The following is a 19,307-nucleotide window of genomic DNA, read 5'->3' as shown; positions in this document are numbered from 1 at the left end:
GATTTCTTGTTCAGCCACTATGCCTCAGCACTGTAACCTTCTCCACAGCTACATATTTGGATTTTAAAGGCTATTGAAACTTTAGATATTATCTTCTTTCCCATACGTAGTGCTGGGGTCTGCATTAAATCAATAATTGAATGTTGCTGATATTTTCTGGTTTTAATAATCCTTTGGTTCATTTAAATATACATTAATATCCACCATTTTTAGCAGACAAGGCGGGGTGGTAAATCTCATTTTGGTATTTTCAGTATCTTCTTGACTTGGCTAAGGTTTCACACACACTCATTCAATGGTTGTAATTTTTTCCCCTATGTTAAACACACAGGAGAGCCACACAGATGAACATGAAGCTGAGGACCAGGTTCATGAACAGCCCCAGCAGCAGGAAGAATACTGAAAAAGCCTGGCACATTTGCTACTTTTTAATTTTGTGTGGGAACTTATCTTCTGAAGAATGGAACGTGTGTGGCCTCAGACTTGAAACCAATCACTCTCAGTCTGCCATTAACATAAATGTACCATAGTGAGTGTCAGCCAGCAGCTGCATTCTGTACCCATCCTTTGCCAACATGTGTTTGCAGAAGTCTCCTTTCAGGATATGCACCTGAGAAGGTCTCCGGGCTCTGTCCCCATTTTCTACCAATGCAACTTCAAATATTTGGCTGCTTGAGATTTGTTCAGCTTTTAAAAATATATATATATATAAAATATATATTTATTTTTTTCCTTTTGTCTTAAGTATGATACATTTGTAATTTGTTCAAAACTATTTATATGGGCATCTCTTATGACAAAAAGTACTGTTCCGTTCGATTTCTCCAATTTCGTCGTAATTTTGGCCTTTAATAGGGCATAAATTTGGTCAGACTGTGCAAAGGAGAGGAAACTATTGAAACCACACTCAAATTATACTGGTCCCCGTCTTTTATCACAACACACAAGTGAGCAACTTTTTCATTTTTTTTATTTTAAAAAAGCAGAACTGTAACCCTCCTGATGTTGTACACCAAAGCATGTTAGAAATCTACACAGTATATGTTTTATTTCGGAATATGCATACATGCCTGCCTAATTCTTACACTGAGAGCTCTGTGACACTTTCCTTGCTACTGTAAATGTTCTTTCCCCCCAATTCCATATTCAGTGTCTTGTTGGTTCAAGCATTTGTGAAACTTTCACCACTGTAGCAGCACCTGCAGATTTCACTTGGCTACAAACTTCCACTGTTGGAAATGGCAATTATGTGAATCAACCACTTTCCTCTTACTTGTGTGTACATGAAATTGGGGGGAAATACTTTTTTTTAATTGTAGGATTGGACATGCCAAAACATTTACCAGCAGAATCGTACATGGTTTTTCCTCTGAAGTCTTTACAGTCTTCTTTGAAATGTATTGTTCATTGAGCACCTCTTTTCCGTACAGATGCTAGTGCCACTTTTCAGGCTTAGCCTGGGAAGTAAAGATACATTACCCCGAGACGCAAAACAGGAATGGTTCTGTGGTCTGCAACTCCTGAAAGCATTGGCAGAATGCAGGAACAAAGTGTTAGTTTACAGAATTGTTTCATTGCCACAGGTTTTAATATTACCTTTATTTATCTTGCAGTTAGATGGTGACATTTTGTAGTAGAAAAATAGCAAACCATGTATTAAAACATTCCTTATTTCCTAAACTTAAATTGCACATTTTCTTAGTCCAGTTGTAGGTTTATTTGTTTTAATTTATTTGTGGGGGGGGGGGGTTTCCCTTGCTACTTCATTCCTCATCCTCAGTTTGATATTTGACTGGTTATTTGGCTAGGCAAGTACAGCAACAGAAATCTAATGGAATATCAACCTGCAGGCTACAAATATTGAAGGTGTCCATGTAGCCTTTTGAACTCCAGAAGATGAGCGCCGCACCCCATAGTCGCCTTTGACTGGACTTAACCATCCAGGGTTCATTTACCTTTATCTTTACCTTTTCATTGATTCAAGCAAGAAGCTCTCGCATCTTTAAATTGCTCCTTTTTTGCAGTAAAGTGGCTCATATGTAGTCATTCAGCTCAGGCAGCATGTATAATACGGTTAAACATTCGAAGAAATGTTTGCATCTCCTTAGCTTAACCCCTTTGGCTCAACAGAGCTGTAATCAATCTCTTCATATTGGAAATATTTACACAGCTTGGCCCCCCATCCCTTTCAACCTTATCACCATGAAAATCAATGTGCCCCCCCCTTTTAACCCTACCCTTTCTTAATTGTTCAAAGTGATTTGGTTTCACTTAAAGGCTTTATACATAAAACAATAAAAGAACAGTTACTTTCAGAAGGATGTAATATGCTATCATGATGCAGAATAGGAAAAAAAATGCATATTCTGTTTTACAGTGCCCACAATTGTATTATTACTTCTAGTCTTGCTGTCTCCCAAGATTCTAGTTTTGCTGTTTCCAAAATGCCCATTGTGATCAAAGGGAAGATTGGGCAGTTCCAAGTTTCCTGAACCAGCCTTTAAGCACCCAGTCATTGTCACAAATGCAGTTGTATCCGTTTCATTTTTCCTCTTGAGCAAATTTTCAGATCACTTCCTTTTGAAGTGCTTTCTGGGCTTTTCTGGGTTTCTTTGTTCCCTGAGAGTTCCCATCAAAGCCTCTTTGCCCCCTAGTCCTGTCACTTAGCTTCTATGTGTGTATGTGTGTGTGTGTGAAAGGGAGGGGGGGTGGACTGTGTCTGATTTTCTTCTGTTGTTTTTGTATAATCGACCTGTGGGGCAGTTTCACTCTGCCACTTTTTTGTTAGGAGACAGAAAGTGGCTGGCCTAGGAGGCAGGAGGACAGTCATTTATAATGTACACAAATATATATAGGAGCCTGATCTGCTCAGTTGTGCTGAGGGGAGTGAGAGACTCTGGAAAGGGAAAGAGGACAACCCCCACCGTGGTGAGTAACCCTGTTATTCCGTTATGGTTTTAATATGCATTTGTAATTACTTTTACTAAATAGCACACCATAAAGCTTTGGTTATATATTAAATGTAAACTGAAAGGAATGTAAACATATGTATTGTTAATTATAAATAGATAAGTAATGACTTAATAGATGCAAAAAGTCTTATTCAGATGTATCAATCATTTTACGTTACCCACCAATTGTCGCATGATAGAGTAGACTTTTTTTGGTCTCTGAATATGTGAATAACTTGACTTGCGTTATCTTTTTACATATTTAATAAAAAAAAGTATATGTTACAAGGTGCCTAGCTCAATAGACTTTCATGAGGCTACATGTGTTCGATTTTCTAACAGATAAACCGGTTTCATTCAGGTACTTTGAGTTGGGTTAAAGCCAAGTACCTTTAAAGTAAAAGGCTATTTAATCCATGTACATGTCTTTCTTTGCATCACATTTTGAAACAAAGCAAATGGCAATAAAAATAAATTTCTCCTGAATCTACTGTGAACATATTAAGAAACACAGACTGAGAGATGGAATGCAGTCCAAAGCTCCACAGAAGAAGGCCCAATGCATTTCCAGAACTGCAGGTGGACATAAATGCACACAGGAGGAAAGTGTGTTGCGACAGTCCTTAAGAGGGTAGCAGCTGGGCCAAGTCTTGAACATATGGAAGCCTTGCATGTGTACTGGCCCTTCTGAGTATACAAGGTGCCTCTGTAGCAGAAGAAAATCTTTAGCGCATGCTCACACTAGAGTGTTATATTTTAAACGCTCATTTATTACTTAAAGCCAATACAATATATCACTGTTTTAATGACCTTCTCCAAGATGGCCTTGATTTTGGATTTTAGCCATTCACATCAACATCTGGTGAAGCTTCCAGAAAAATTTACACAAAGCAGGTCATGTGTTCTATGAAGGACCTAATCAAGTTCAGAAGGAACTTCCTGGTTACTATCCGAAGGAGGCTTTGGGGCTTTCATCCTTTCTCTGTCTATTAATGCTAAATTAAATAAGGTGCAACAATAATTTTTCCACGTGGGGAAGTCAACCCTACGGCTCCAGTTCAATGCTGTCATTTTATTAGAACTTTTACAGGTAATTAAGAACTGGGAGGAAAGCTCATTGCTGTTTCACTCCAAGAGGAAATACCTACTTGAAATTGTTCTCCCCATTTTAACCCCCTCCGTGGCTCCTTCCCATGATCTCTCAGTTACCAAAGGTACTTCTTGTTTCCTTACAGGTGACAGAGGAAATGAGTTTAATTTTACAGTATTAGTATTATTCAAAGTAAGTGTGCTTAAGTTGGGTCCAGGCTTCCTACCAGCAGAAACAGGTCCTGCTCAGGACCTGATCCACTGGCTGATTGAGAGGATGTATGATTCTATTGCATGCGTTAAACAATATGCTCTTTATGATGCAACTTTACACATGCAATCAAGCCAGAATCATTGGAAAAATAACATGGAAGTTAATTTCACAATAATATATTATTCTAGTGATCGCTATTCATGAATATGTTTTGAAGCACAGCTTAAACACTAGCTGCTCCTTGCTGAGAATCTGGTACATTCCTCAAAAGGAATGGAGGAAAGTGTGAATGATTTATTTGAGACCCAGCAAGATCAGCCTGGACAGGTTGAGGTGGAGATGTAAGACTAGGGAGTTGTATTGGTGCGTTGTTACTTATTTGAAACAAAGTCCCACAAAACAGATTAAGAAAACCCATTTCAGGACTGAGCTGCATTTGAAGAGTGGAAGGTGTACCATTTGAATATATTTTGTCTAATGTCAGTGCTGCCAGCTCCTTCAGATGACCTGTTTCTTGATCATTCAGCACGATTTGCTTGCAGAAGATTTAAAAACCTAGACTATGTCCAGTTTTCATTGAGTATTTGTTAGATTTGCTTACAGGCAGTTGCATGACAATGAGACCTTGCATTCATGCTGATTTGCTTGTGGATTTTTTTACACATCTTCCCATTGTTTATTTATCCCACACTTTCCAATACATTTTCCTGTCACTTTCCAAACAGCATTTTTTTTTAAATCATTTTTTAAAAAAGTGCATTTGTTATGCCAAGGCAACAGAGTGTTTTAATCCACTTTGTGCAAACCTAAAATTCAAAATAATGACAGTCTGAAGGCACCCTCTGTTTTTGTCCAAATTCTTGAATATAATACTCTTTCTGAGGATCAAATAAAATAAATCTAGCATGTAGTATTATGAAAACATAAAACAATTTGAGATAATTTGATAATTTATTGCATCATTTCCGTATAGTCTTTCTTAATTTAAGATGTACAGTATATAGCAAATGGATATACTTAAGCACCAATAATTTGTGATGATGAAACCATTTGACATGAGTTTTTTATTTGCAGAAGACAGGGATAGCAGTTTCAGAAGAAAAACTAGGGATGGGCAGAAACAGCCAAAATACCTAGCTAGCAGGACCAGTGGTCAGGGATGATGGGATTTGGAAACTTCAGCTGGTGCAGAATTCAGTGGCTGGGTTGCTCACCGGAGCAAGATGGTTTCGGCATATTACACTGATCCTGGTCCGACTGCACTGGCTACAAATTAGCTTCCGGGCCCAATTCAAAGTGCTGGTTTCGACCAATAAAGCCTTAAATGCCTCAGGACCACAATACCTCAAGGACCGCCTCTTTCCATATGAACCTACCCAGACCCTGAGATCATCTTCTGAGGCCCTTCTTTGTTTGTCTCCTCCATGAGAGGTCCAGAGGGTGGCAACACAAGAACAGGCCTTCTCTGCAGTGACTCCCCATCTGTGGAATGCTCTCCCCAGGGAAGTTCGCCTGGCGCCTTCACTATACACCTTTAGGTGCCAGGCAAAAATGTTCCTTTTCAACCATGCCTTTGCCTGACTTGATCTGCATCCTATACCCTTTTTTTAAATGCTGACTCTTTTGGGGGTTTTTTTATTGGGTTGTTGCATTTTGTTTTGATTTTATGTATTTGATATTTTATGAGAACTGCCCTGAGACCTTCGGGTATAGGGCAGCATAGAAATTAAATATAAATAAATAAATGATGGGAATTATAGCCCCAAAACAGCTGGAGACCCAAGTTTGGGAAATCCTTAATTAGTGAGAGCAAAAAGGAACAGTCATCAGGATGATCTGCAATATCAGCTATAGAATCACATCTTAAACCCTTTTAGTTAGAGCTTCTGATAATTTGTTGCTTCACTTTGAATACATCTACTTTTTGTTTTTGTTTTTTAAAAAAGGTGCTTTATTCCATATTTCTACAAAAAAAAGGTATATTTGGTAGTGTTGATACTGTGCGTATGGCATTGTTTCTTGTTCACTTCTTGTAGATGTTGAAATGTTGGCTCAATTGTTTCACTTAGAAACATAAAAATAATGGACATCTTTATTAGAAAATGGAATGTATACATCAGCCAATAGCCAAACTGTTCTCCTAATCACGTAGCATTAAAGGAACTTTAGATAAATGCTACTGTCCTCATTGAAATTCTTCTTTACAGAAAATATGTTAATGAGGTAGAATGGTTAGACAAGACTGAAGGAAATTAGCTTCTGTTATCTATGCAAGCATAAAATTTGACCCAAATAAATCTCTGTTAATAATTGTGATACTAATGTGTGTTGCTTTGGCTTCTTCCACTGTCGCTTGACTTGTACAGCAGTGATAATTTGCTTTTCCAAGGAAGCTTTTCCATGTATTCTATGCAAAATATCTATCTGTTAAGGTCAATCCCAAAGAAATCATTAGTGTAAACAAGCTGGAGAGTGTCATTATCACAAAGGAGCATTACTTTAGTTTGCCAAATTGATTGGTTGATTACATTAATATCCTGTCTTTCCTCTAGGAAACGCAATGCACATGGGTAACCAAGCAGTCTCAAATCCTGATGTGTTTGAGAATGCCAATAACTGTTACTTCATGGGTACAGAAATTGGGCCAAGGGAAGCACTGGTAGAATGTATCCCTCTTCCCAGCTATTTGGTGAGAGGAGAACTTGTTGCCTTAAAATTGTTTCCAAGTAATGTAAAACTTACTTGGAATGTAATGTAAAACAGCATCTTAAAAAGTAGAAACATCACTTTGCCAACAAAGGTCCGTACAGTAAAAGCTATGGTTTTCCCAGTAGTGATATATGGAAGTGAGAGCTGGACCATAAAGAAGGCTGATCGCCGAAGAATTGATGCTTTTGAATAAAGGTGTTTGAGGAGACTCTTGAGAGTCCCATGGACTGCAAGAAGATCAAACCTCTCCATTCTTAAGCAAATCAGCCCTGAGTGCTCACTGGAAGGACAGATCGTGAAGCTGAGGCTCCAATACTTTGGCCACCTCATGAGAAGAGAAGACTCCCTGGAAAAGACCCTGATGTTGGGAAAGATGGAGGGCACAAGGAGAAGGGGATGACAGAGGACAAGATGGTTGGACAGTGTTCTTGAAGCTACCAGCATGAGTTTGACCAAACTGCGGGAGGCAGTGGAAGATAGAAGTGCCTGGTGTGCTCTGGTCTATGGGGTCATGAAGAGTCGGACACGACTAAACAACAACAACAGTGTAAAACTTTGTCATTCCACCCTTAATGCCTGTCCTCCTGTACTGAGCAATTAATTAATTACTTGCATTTTTGCACTGAGGTGTGTCTAAGCAACAATAAAAACAGAAATAATAGAAACAACAAGCCATGTTTGAAGGTCAGCTAGCAATAATTACTTTTTAGGGTGCAACAAACCACTATCCATAGTTTAGATGTAATGAAAAGCCAAGGCCTCCTGATAGCTACCGTAATTCCACTTTTGCGAGAGTAGGAGCAAAGAAGGAGTGATTGGTTTGCATGCACAAGTGTGGGGCTTTTCATGGAGTTTGGTCTATTATGTGTGGACATGACACATGACCCAGAAGCTACATTTCTTTCTATATATTCCAAGACTTTATCCACCAAGGAGAAACATTGACCTTAATACTTGGCTAGCTGCTCTATAATGCCTGCAATATTGCTTCTAATAAAGCTTCCGATTTTACTGCAATTGTTGCCTTTTGGGAAAGAATTTGGGACATTCATGACACATATAAATAGTTACATAAAAAACCAATCAGCAGAGATTATGACTGATTGGGTTAGAGATGAAAGCAGTCTCTCTCAGTTGTATTTTTATCCTCTGGAGAACCACATTTCTCTGAAGTGCTTTGATGACACTGGTCAATAAAGCAACAAAAGCAAATGATATATGTCAAATCTCAACCTTAGTGCTGTCCTACTTTTCATTGCCTTTTCGAGAACTGCAAGTGAAACTGGTGTTTCCTTTACCAGTTAACCTTTTATTTCAACAGTCCATATTGATAATGTGCCAGATAGCCAACACAAGATCTGAATTGCTTCATTGGCTTATTGCTCCATTGGCTCTTGTGATCTACACAGCAACAACTGGATTTCAATGCAGATTGGAGGAAATAATACTTGCTGCATTTACCATTTTTGTTGTTGCTGCTCATATCCACTATGGAGTCTGTGTGGTAAAATATGAGCTTTTATCATAATTACTAATAAATACAGATTGTATTTGACTGCCTTCAAAAAGAATCTGGAGACTAGACAAAATGAAAAGGAATAATGCCTTCCATTTTGGGGGATGTGTGGCTACCTGATATTTTTCCTTTTAGTAACTAAGTTTCCTTGGGCTCCCTTCAGCTTGGAGGGGGTGTGTAATTTTTAAGAGGCCTGGAAGAGAAGTAGTAAGAATGTGACTCTTTGGGTTTATGAAACAAACTCAGGTTTTCAGTCATGTAATTTTTTCTAACACAACAGTAGTAATTTCTGTAAATCATTGCCTTGAAACACCATTTTACTGTAAAATGCACAGTATCCACAGTAAATCCACAGTAAATTGCTGCCTAACAAGGAACATCTGCCAGTATTTATTCTCTTACAAACATCTCAACATTATTGGCTCAGATATGTCTGGATAGTATCAGGAGCAGGAAATGCCAAAGCAAGTTTTTCTTATTGAGGAACATCGCCTGAACTCTAGCAAAAAGCATCCACTCAGTATGAAAATCATTCTGTAATAAATCTTGTCTTGCTTTAAGTAAGGCTGGATGCAAGTTCTAAAGTGTGCTTATGTCTGGAGGCATAATAGGTATACAAATAAAAGTAATGTTTAAAATTTGCGGTGTAATGCAATCTAGAAAAGTTATATCCACAGCAGCTTTTGTGTCTTTAGTTTTAAATATTTGAAAATAATATAACTATATGTAACATGATACTTTGGCTAGATATTCAAACTATGGTGACTTTCTCTAAGACAGGGATAGAGAAATTTGTGGCCCTCCAGAGTCTCCCAAATTTTGTCAGCTTCAGCCAAGAGAGCCAATTGTCGGGGATTATGGGAGGTATAGTCCAACAGCATTTGGAAGAACACACATTTCCCTAACCCTGGTCCAGGACTAGATTACTAGTATTTTGTGATTTTATCTTGTGAACCACCCCGAGACCTGCAGGTATAGGGTGGTATACAAATGTTGTTGTTAATAATAATAATAATTTGCCTATGTGGTGATGAACATTAGTGCTTTTGTTTCTTTCATTTTGTTTATTTTAAACAACACTTTCCCCGTAGTGATTTGCAACAATGCATCCAAAATAATAAATAATAGTAAAAAAGATTCAGCCCACTCTGCAGAAACAGTTGGGTCTAATAAATAGGTCATTCACACACTTCTAAAAAGGAGATCCTCTATTGAAGTTGTGAAGAGCAAATGCCCTAATGAAAAAAGGCAACACACAATACCTTTGAAGACAGATCTTAAAGCAGAAGAGAGTATTTGGAGGAGCTGCTCTACAAGTAAGAAACCCTGCCATATCTTATATTTATACCTTGGCTCTGATTAAATGCATATTAATGAGTGAACCTGCAGACACACTAACTTTAACCAGCCATTGGTGGTAGTAAAAATATGATAAAGGAGTTATTACAGCTTAGTGTAATAATTACTTACTAAACTACATACTGAATCACCTACTGAACTACGAACCTGCTATATACAACAGTTTAGCTGCTGTGGGTATTATTTCAATTAGGTAAGCATCCAGAGAAATATTTTAAAGAATAGATTACCCCAGATGTATAAACAATTCAGTGTAGTAGGTACATCCTGATGAATTACAGAACAGAGACAGCACAGGAATCACCTCTTTTATGTCAAATGAGGAAACCCAGTGAAATGTCGGTTGCAATAAAAACAAAGTACTGGGTTGTATTCAACATTAGTCATACTCAGGGTAGAACCATAGAAATTAATGAACATGACTAACTTGTTACTTTAAATGGATCTATTCTGAGTAGTCCTGGGTGATATATTGATAAGCGCCTCAGCTGCTGCGGTGAAACGTAAGGCAGTTTCATCCTGCACCTTGTCAGCTAGGGCCAATAGAGCTTCTTTCATCACCACGGTTTATCACCAAACCACAATGTTTGGCTGGTGATACATGATGATGTTGAAAAACCTAACAACACCCAGCCCTAATTCTGAGTAAAACTCCAGCCATTGTTTCCAGCAGTGAATTAATGCAGAAAGCTAGCCCTGAACCTTATAGCATTATGGTTATGAAACAGAACCAGGGTTGATCATAGACAGGAAATTGGAAAGAGGGAAAAGGGAAAAGGAGAGAATCCTAGCATCCCACATAGTGCAAACTCGTTGGGCCATAGCAGGCCAGCAGCTGACCGAAACAGAAGAGACACAGGTTGAAACATTAAATGTATTTCACTAAAAGGGAAAGCCAGAGCCATAATGACTGAAGTGGAAGAATAGAACATTGCTTAAGTTGACATATCTGTGTGAATGTTGTAGAACATCTGTGGGAGGGAAAGAAATATGCAGCAGACTAGAAAGAGAAAACATATAAATGGCAATTCTTGATAATCTGGAATTCAGACTGGAGACCACAGATAGAAGGCTGAAATGGGCTTGGAGTCTTACGTTGTGCAGGCCGCATAGTGTTTGCAAATGTGATAATTAAAGTTTATGGTAAGCCTCAGTAATATTAATATTTTTTTTCTTTATGTCACTCTACACATTGTTTATTATCTTAAGAATGTAATTACTCCTCATTCCCCCCTCCACTTCCCTAAAAATAGAAATAACAGCTGCACTATGTATAACATCTGGATGGTGTCCTGCAAAAATAAGAATCTCAGGTATTTTGAATACCTTCCTGTATGATTTTGAGCTTCCTGCTCTCAGAGTTGCCTATAGTCAATCCTGCATATGGTTTCCATTAAGGAGAACCTTTGCAATAAAGCCTTGACTTACATACAGCAGTTAAACATCTGCACTGCATTAGGACAGAGATGAGACAAAACCATGATGCTTGAGGTTAAATCTAAATTTCCTACTGCAATCCTAAAGTATGATTTGTTAAAAGAAAAGCAACCAAGAAGAGTAGAAATAGAACCTTAGACTAAAATTAGCAGTCAGAAAGTATTAGCTGCTCACTATTCTTTATATGAAGTGCAGTTTTTGACTAAGAACAACACAATGACCACAACCATTCTGAAACAGAGTTCCCTCAATTCTCATTTGTTTTCTAAAGAAGGCAGGTGGAGTTCCTTGGGCTATATTAACATTTATTCCTGGGAACTATTCCTTTTGCTAGCACCTTTCTGAACGAGCGTATCTTTAGCTATTGCTAACTCCCATATCTAGCAACCAATTATCCATTTTCACCTTACACTAATGTGAAAAAATAAGAAAACTACTAATATCAGAAACATGCTATGTGATTAATATCATAATGCACAGGATGAGGGAAATGATGTTACTAACATGAGCAGAAACACATGAAGGTGGTAGAGTCAAAGGTGTCTCCCTTTATAGTGATCTACTTTACTTTAACAATCCATTAAACAGAGACAGAGCCTTAATAGACTAAGCAAATTATACCACCTCAGATTGCAGGCTAACATGTGAGACACATAGACAGTTCTAGTCCAGTCTTCTCTCTAAAATTTCATGATGAAAATATACTTGCACTGTCTTTCAGATGGTACAGAATACGTACAGTACTACTACTACAACAACTATTACTTCACAGGGTGAATAACTGAAGGAACGAACATGTGAATCAATCTTGACTCATATATTAATTCTAGATTACAATGTTGAACTTCTGAATTCTTTGCTGGTAGGTAAAACAAGAGTGAAAATTCAACTCCTGGGTGTACCTAGTGCATTTTTACATATGCAAAAATCCACAAAACGTTGCACTCAGATGCTTTTGACAAGTAGTGATCACAGTAATAGGGGATCACTGTCAAATGTTCAGTAGTGACTAATAAATGTCACCCAATGGCTACATGATGCCAATTAGTACTTAATGGCCCCCCATGGGGAGCCTGGGAAACAAGAAAAGTATGAGAGCCTTTTAATATTGCTTTGTTTTTCTTTCCTTTAAGATGCTAAGATAATAGAAAATGCTAATTTAACCTACTAAAGAAATAAATGTTCATCATGGTAAATGATCATCATGGTAAATACAGTTTTGTATCCCTCGGCTTATATCCACAACTCAGAATGATCTATGCAAGCATCACTTCACTTCATGGCTATTGCACAACTTTCAGTGGAGTGGTGTGGGATAAGAGCTCCATTAACTAAAGCATTTGGCTGCAGAATCAACCCAGCATTAACACAGTTAATTTATAAGTGAATGGGTAGTTTCAGTATGGCAACCTTGCTTCTGGCAATTAATCGGCCTGTGTGTTACCTTCCTTCAAAAGACTCCTCAAGATTCAGTGCTTCATCTTGGCTTTTCTAAAGCAAACTTCCTCCTTTCATCTATTTTCTCTTCTCCTTTTACTTAGACTTGCTTTTTACACTCCAAGCCTGCAGGGTCTATCTTGTATTTTTATCTGTGCACAGCACTCCGGCTATTCCTAGATGCTTTATAAATAATAAAAACAATAATTTACTGCTGCTGTCAGCAAAATTGCAATGATCAGTCTGTCTCTATTTTTTCTACAAAATGAATAACTACAAGGCATCAGTTTAATACTTCGGGGTGTTTTTACATGTGAGGTTTGGATAGCTTTTCTTTAAATACAAACAAAAGCCTATACATTACTAGCAAAATGTACATTTAATTGCCCTCCTGTGTTCTGTACTGCAACAACAACACTCACATGTACCACAACAGAGAGTGGGAAGCTCAAAAGCACTTCAGTCTTTTTTGTGTGTGTGAAAAGAGGTCACGCAGTGCATGTTTATTCACAAATAAGTCCCACTGCACTCAGTGTGGCAGAATCACATGAAAATGTGCACAAAGTGCAATCTTGATTTTAACATGGTACATGATCCCAATGGCCAAAGGGCCATTAATTTACCATGATGCAAATTGACTGAATCTGTTTTGCTGCTGACTGTTTGATAAAATGGTTACATGGTGCCTTCACCACATGACCTAACCACCTGTCCTTACATGAGGAAATTAATACAAGCCAAAAATTCAGCTCATTGTGGACTGGCCTACGAACCATGCAAATCAGCTCTAAGAAAAGTGTTGTTGTGGTTGTTGATTCAATTCATTTTAAATTTTTATAAAATTTTATCTTCATCTAAATGTCACAGGATGGTTTGCAACAGAAAAATACAAAATGAGAATACAAAATATGTAATAAAACAAAAACTAACCAACAAACCCCTCCTCCCCACAAATACATTTAAAAAGCCATAGAATCAGCTAACCACCCGGTTGAAGAGAAATGTTTTTGCCTGTCACCTAAAGATAGTAGATATGAAGGTAGACTATAGGGCCAATCTTGAATTTTGCAAAAAAGGAGGATATTACATTGGGTTACACCAGAACAGGAGAAATGGTGCAAAACACATTTATTTTTCTACTGATAGCCTTGGAAATATTATATATGTATGTATTTTCTCAGATAAATTACATCCCAGGCATAAGATTTTCCTCTTGAATGGTAATAACCATTGTGTCAAAAGGTAGTCTGGAACAGCCTCCCTTAGAAACACATCTAATCTCCCTAGAGTACTGAAGGAAGAAAAGTTACATTTTCCTGCTTTGAAAAATTATTCACAGCTCTCTTGCATGTGAACCACTGAATCCATGTTGCAACCCTTACATGGTAGCAGAGTGTGCCTAAAGGTTGTTTTTGGTTGAATGCAAATGAAAAGAGGAAGATTCACTGCTGGGGATTTTAAAGCTTTAACCAATCTTCCACAAATCTTCTTAGCATGAGGAGTGTGAAATAAAGCCTCCTCCATGGCTTAGCAAGTACAAGAAGGGTTGTTACTTTTCTTGTTAAGTTAGCTGCCACATCCTTTAATGACAAGCAATAAAGGAAAGGTGCATTTCATGCACTACTCAGGCAGCATAGTGGCAGCACCTCTCATGCACTGCGCCATTTCTTGACCAAGCAGCACAAATCTTTCTCAAGCACCTGTACTCACCTTATCAATATAGTTCACCTATGTTCTTTCCCAATCACCAAATCACATCCAAGTAGCTGTACCATATATTAAACCACTGGATGGGTGCAGCACAAAAAACACACAAACAGCATAGTTTCTGCCAAGACGATTTATAACAATGTTTTAAGATAATCTCATAATGGCATAGTACATAGTTTACTGTGAATGTGCAAATGGCTCTTGCTTCACTTCTGCCCTAGTGGAAGTGACAAGCCATTATCCCTGGCTTAGCATTACATTTGAGCCAGGGATAAGTTAGCAACCATGGCTTGTTTGGAGTGGAACAATAAAACCAATCGCCAAACCAGGAAAACACTACTGACAGAATGTTGGGGGCGGGGAGCTAACTTCATGTGATTCCTATATAATGTAGTCACTATCATGTGACATCCCATGTATTAGATAGAAATTGCTGCTAAAACATGTCCCCAAGTAACAATTTCTTTCAAAGTGCATTGGGCTTGGAATAAATTCTGTTTCAGCCTCCTGGATTCTCCACCAACATTATTTTCCCAATGGAGGAAAACGAACTATGATATTGGGTCCAGCTGCAACACTAAGTCAGGGTTACTGGTTTGTTGCTTCTGTTTTTGCTAAGCAGGTCATTGCAATAGACCATTAAATATGGTTTACACTGACATGCAGACTTGGTCAATAAAAGGAAGGGAGGCATTGGGCTTAAAAGAAGTAGCAAGAAGTTGGTCGGAGGAACTTTTCAGGCAGCAGATAATCTTGCAAATGTAGAACAGGGCCTCCCCACCAGAAAAATGGGTATTGAAATATTTGTAGGGTTCTCTCAATGAATTAATAAAATAATTATTTATTTAGCAAAGGCCCAACCCACAAGTAATACAAAAAAGCATGTTTAACTCATACCAACACTTGAGGGGGGAGGATTTTTAAATTTTTAGAAATAGGGAGGGAGAAAATACCACCAATACCACTTGAAAAGCAGATCCTAAAAGTGGTACAGGAAATTTGAGGAAGGGATTAAGGGGACTCGTGTCCTTCTCACTCATATTCCATCCTCTGAAACTACAATTCTTCAATATATTTATAAAACTGTTTTAGTTGATAATACTACAAACGTACTGTTAAGGTGTTTAATTATATCCAAGCAATATAGCTAAAGTTTAATCAGACAATTAAAGTGAGCACAGCAGAGTTATATTAGCAGGGAAAGCATTCCTATTAAGTTCTTATAAAACATAACAAAGAGGAAAGAGGATATGTCACCCTTTTATTAAAGGCTCTTAGGTAGGATAAGCAATGCTAATGCCATTATCGGATAGAACAGGAATCCAGCATGCAACTTTAATTAACAATAAAGAAGAATTGACACTCAATTTCCCTGGCACTAATCTAAAAGTTTCTTCTGTGTGGGCTGGGTGTCTCAGGTCATACCACGAAACAAAATGCAAAGACTGCATTTATGCCTCTTGCAGTTTCATCAACACACTGAGAATTCAAGCAATTATTTTACTAACTACATATTAAATGCTATTTTTCTAGAAAGAAGTATTGGAACTCACCATGAACACCTCCCTCATTCTCTAGAATGGCAATGACACACACCTGACAGGTGCTGGAACCGAGTTCTGGTTCGTTCCAGCTGAAGAAAGCCCTGCATATTGTTGCCAATGCATTACTCCCCTGGACATAGCTTGCTTGTGGGGCTGGTAGCGCAAAGGTTGCAGGTTCGATCCCCTATAGGGGACATATTCCTGCATTGCAGGGGGTTGGACTAGATGATCCTCAGGGTCCCTTCTAACCCTATAATTCTATGACAAGCATAGAATCATAGAGGAAAGGTTGCAACATTTGGGACTTTTTAGCTTAGAAAAAGGTAAGCGGTGATATGAGAAAAGTTTACAAACTTCTGCGTGATGTGAAGAAAGCAGGTAGAGAAAACCTATTCTCCCTTTCTCATAACAATAGAACTTCTGGACATTCAATAAAGCTGAATGAAAATTCAGGCCAGAAAAAGGGAAGTACTTCACAAAGTGCAGTATTAAACAATGGAATCCACTCCCACATAAGGTAGTGATGGCCTCCAACGTTCATAGCTTTAAAAGAGTCAAATTCATGAAGGATAAAGGCTATCAGTGGCCACCTACCAGCCATGATGGCTCTGTTCCATCTTCCCTGTCAGAGGCAGTATGTCTCTAAATGGAAGTTGTTGGGAATTGCAGGTGTACAGAGTGCTCTTGCTCTCGGGTTCTCTGCTTTTTCTCTCTCTGCACCTGAGATAATGAAAAAGTCAGCATTTCTTTGTCCACTATGTATTTAGCATTTTGGGTCATCTTGCTAAATTTTATAATACAGTTCTTTTTCTTTTATGGGGATATGACATAAGCCAAGAGGCAAGCATCTTAGAATCACAGAATCATACTGTAGAGTTGGAAGAAACTCTGAGGATCATCTAGTCCCAACTGGTGGGAGACAGACCCCCTGCAATGCAGGAATATGCAGCTGTCCCTTATGAGGATTGAACATGCAACTTTCGTGTTATCAGCACCACACTCTCACCAAGTCTGTGACTTTTTAAATTAGAATTGTGTCTTATTTATTTTGGAAAAGCTTCAAAAAATAGTTAGGGGAAATGTATTTGGCCGGGAACTAAATAAGAAATTTCATATACTAGTAGTACTGGAGAAATATTTCTGCACTTTTTATTAACAATAAAAAGCTCACTGCCTTATATAAGAGTCAGACGCTATAAAAGAGAATGTAATTTAACTTCATTTGATTTGTAGCACTCTGTAATACCTTTTTGATGTTTGAAACTGTCAGCATTGCAATGAGTCTCCTGATGTTCTGGTAGCTTTTACTCAAATACTATAATAATTACTGAACTATATTACCAGCAGTGCAATTCTTCCTGGCATATCACACTGTGAATAAATGAATGCATATTTTATTTGTGCAGCAATCAGAAATTGTTGTGAAACCCATACATGAATTAAAATGTTTTTACTTTTTGTAATTTTTGCTTTTAAAAACCTGTGACATAATAGCAGACCCTTTCAGTCACATCCTTTATGAAACAATTTATTCTCATACCCACCATATATATACTATATAAAGAAGTATTCTAAAGAGAATTTAGACTGAATCCATTCAGTTATTAATTCACTTGATGCCTGCTGTGAAGTCCACATACTTCCCCCTGCGGAGTGATAAATCTTTTTACACAGTGTCACTGAAAATGTTACTGAGATCATTCAATTCAAAACATATTTATTTGGAATTAGAGTCCTTTGATTTCAGTGGAAACTATATTCACAGCACTCCAGTCTGAAACACATTACTTGGGAGCAAGTCACATCAAGTGATTTAACTTGAATTTGCCTTTATTCAGTAATGCTTAGGATAAAGCCTATAGATAGCGCATGTCTTAAATGATAATTGAAAAAGGACAAGGGGGAGGGATCTTCAGAGAACTAGTTCCCAAACCATTTATGCTAGGAGTGGCTAACATTTTTTGGTCAAAAAGCCACATTAATCCCTGACCAACTCTCAAGGGAACGCATTCCTCTTTTGTGAGTCTGAGCTCAACCTGAGCTTTGACCCACCTGACCTTCTCCCTGCTACTGTTGGCTACTCTTGTATACTCCTCCCTTGTGATTTCCCCTTTCTTCCATTTCTTATATGTGCTGTGATTTTCAAGCCACATATGTGTATTTTAAATGGTTGAAAAACTCAAAGAAACAGCATGAAGCATTAAAATGATTATGTTTACTATTTCAAACCCTTCAATTGTCCCTATTTTCCAGGGACATCCCTGATTTAGAGGTTTCTGATTATATATCAGAATGTCCCACTTTTCCTTAGAATGCTGCTGCTTCTGCCTGAGCTGCCCTTGCTATTGCCTCCATCACTGGCAGAATATTGGTGCTGGCATCCGCACAAATTTCAGGTGAGATCTTGCTGGAAATCAGCGCTGGCACTGCTTCTGTGCCACGGGCAAAGGCAGCAGGGCACCCACAGGGCTACTGCCTTAGGGATTTCCGCCGTCTCACTCCACCAAATGTCTTGGCCAGCCCTGGGCCTGGTTACCTAGCGAGTTTCATGGCTCAGTAGCAAATTCAACTTTCCTTGCACAGTCTTAAGACTATATATACATTAGTGGCTCCATACAAGATGAGGCTGCTGGATCCTGTTGCATTTCCAGTTGGTTTTTTTAAAAAAATGTTGATATAGCCACCATTGAGGAGGGTGGGGATGCCTTCACCTCATGTGTATTACTGGATTTGTTTACTTGCACCAAACGTCATCTGCACATGTGCATCTGTTGCCTCAAATGTACACACCTCACCTCAACAGTGTTTTCAAACCAAATGGGAAGGCTGTTTGAGGGGGAAAGCACCAAACAGCATTATTACTCAAGAAATTTCAGAATATGGATGGATTGTGGCCAGCGTCATGTGCACTCTGGGACTGGAGTAAAAAACTGAAGGTGGCTAAGTGCTTAAATACTGATTTAGCATCAATAAATAAGCCCTTATAATCTTCCTCACGCAAATATCTCCTAAAGCAGGTACCATACGGTTTCCTGTAAGAAAAAGAGAGAACCCGTATATAACTGCAACCGACTGGGAAAATTTTACTGGGGGCTCTGAGGCGATGTAATTGCGTCCCGTTATCTCAACGGCGAAGCCCGAGCGCACACTGCAGCTGATGCGGAGAACATACGGGGCGCATGCGCAGCGAGGGTAAAAGCCGTTGCGAACGGGGTGCAGCGCCTTGATGCTCGGGAGCCCCCGTGCGGCGAGAGCGAGAAACGTCAGAAAGAGGCGCCGGCAGCCCTCTATTGCGTCGCGCGTCACGCGCCTTTCGCCACGTCCCAGCCAATCAGTGGCTC

General features: G+C 38.6%; 1 protein-coding gene and 1 long non-coding RNA gene across 6 annotated transcripts in view; one reads left to right on the top strand and one right to left on the bottom strand.

Annotated features, from left to right (window-relative positions):
* Nucleotides 1–6,570, top strand: part of MAPRE2 (microtubule associated protein RP/EB family member 2) — a 91,952-nt gene extending 85,382 nt beyond the window's left edge. For all 5 annotated transcript variants that reach the window (XM_083451669.1, XM_083451671.1, XM_083451670.1 and 2 more), the window contains one exon: nucleotides 332–6,570. In XM_083451669.1, the coding sequence (XP_083307795.1) occupies nucleotides 332–403 (72 nt within the window). In that variant the 3' untranslated portion in view covers nucleotides 404–6,570. The remainder of the gene's footprint in view (nucleotides 1–331) is intronic.
* Nucleotides 1,737–19,254, bottom strand: LOC310682659. The gene is made up of 4 exons (XR_014514076.1): nucleotides 18,354–19,254; nucleotides 14,423–14,540; nucleotides 10,195–12,895; nucleotides 1,737–9,985 (listed from the first exon to the last, which is right to left on the bottom strand). It is a non-coding gene; the product is annotated as an uncharacterized lncRNA (long non-coding RNA).
* Nucleotides 19,255–19,307: the final 53 nt, after the last annotated feature.

The sequence above is a fragment of the Podarcis tiliguerta genome (assembly GCF_965153285.1).
Source record: "Podarcis tiliguerta genome assembly, chromosome: 7".
NCBI classification, from domain to species: Eukaryota; Metazoa; Chordata; class Lepidosauria; order Squamata; family Lacertidae; genus Podarcis; species Podarcis tiliguerta.
This window is presented reverse-complemented; position numbering and strand designations above follow the sequence as displayed.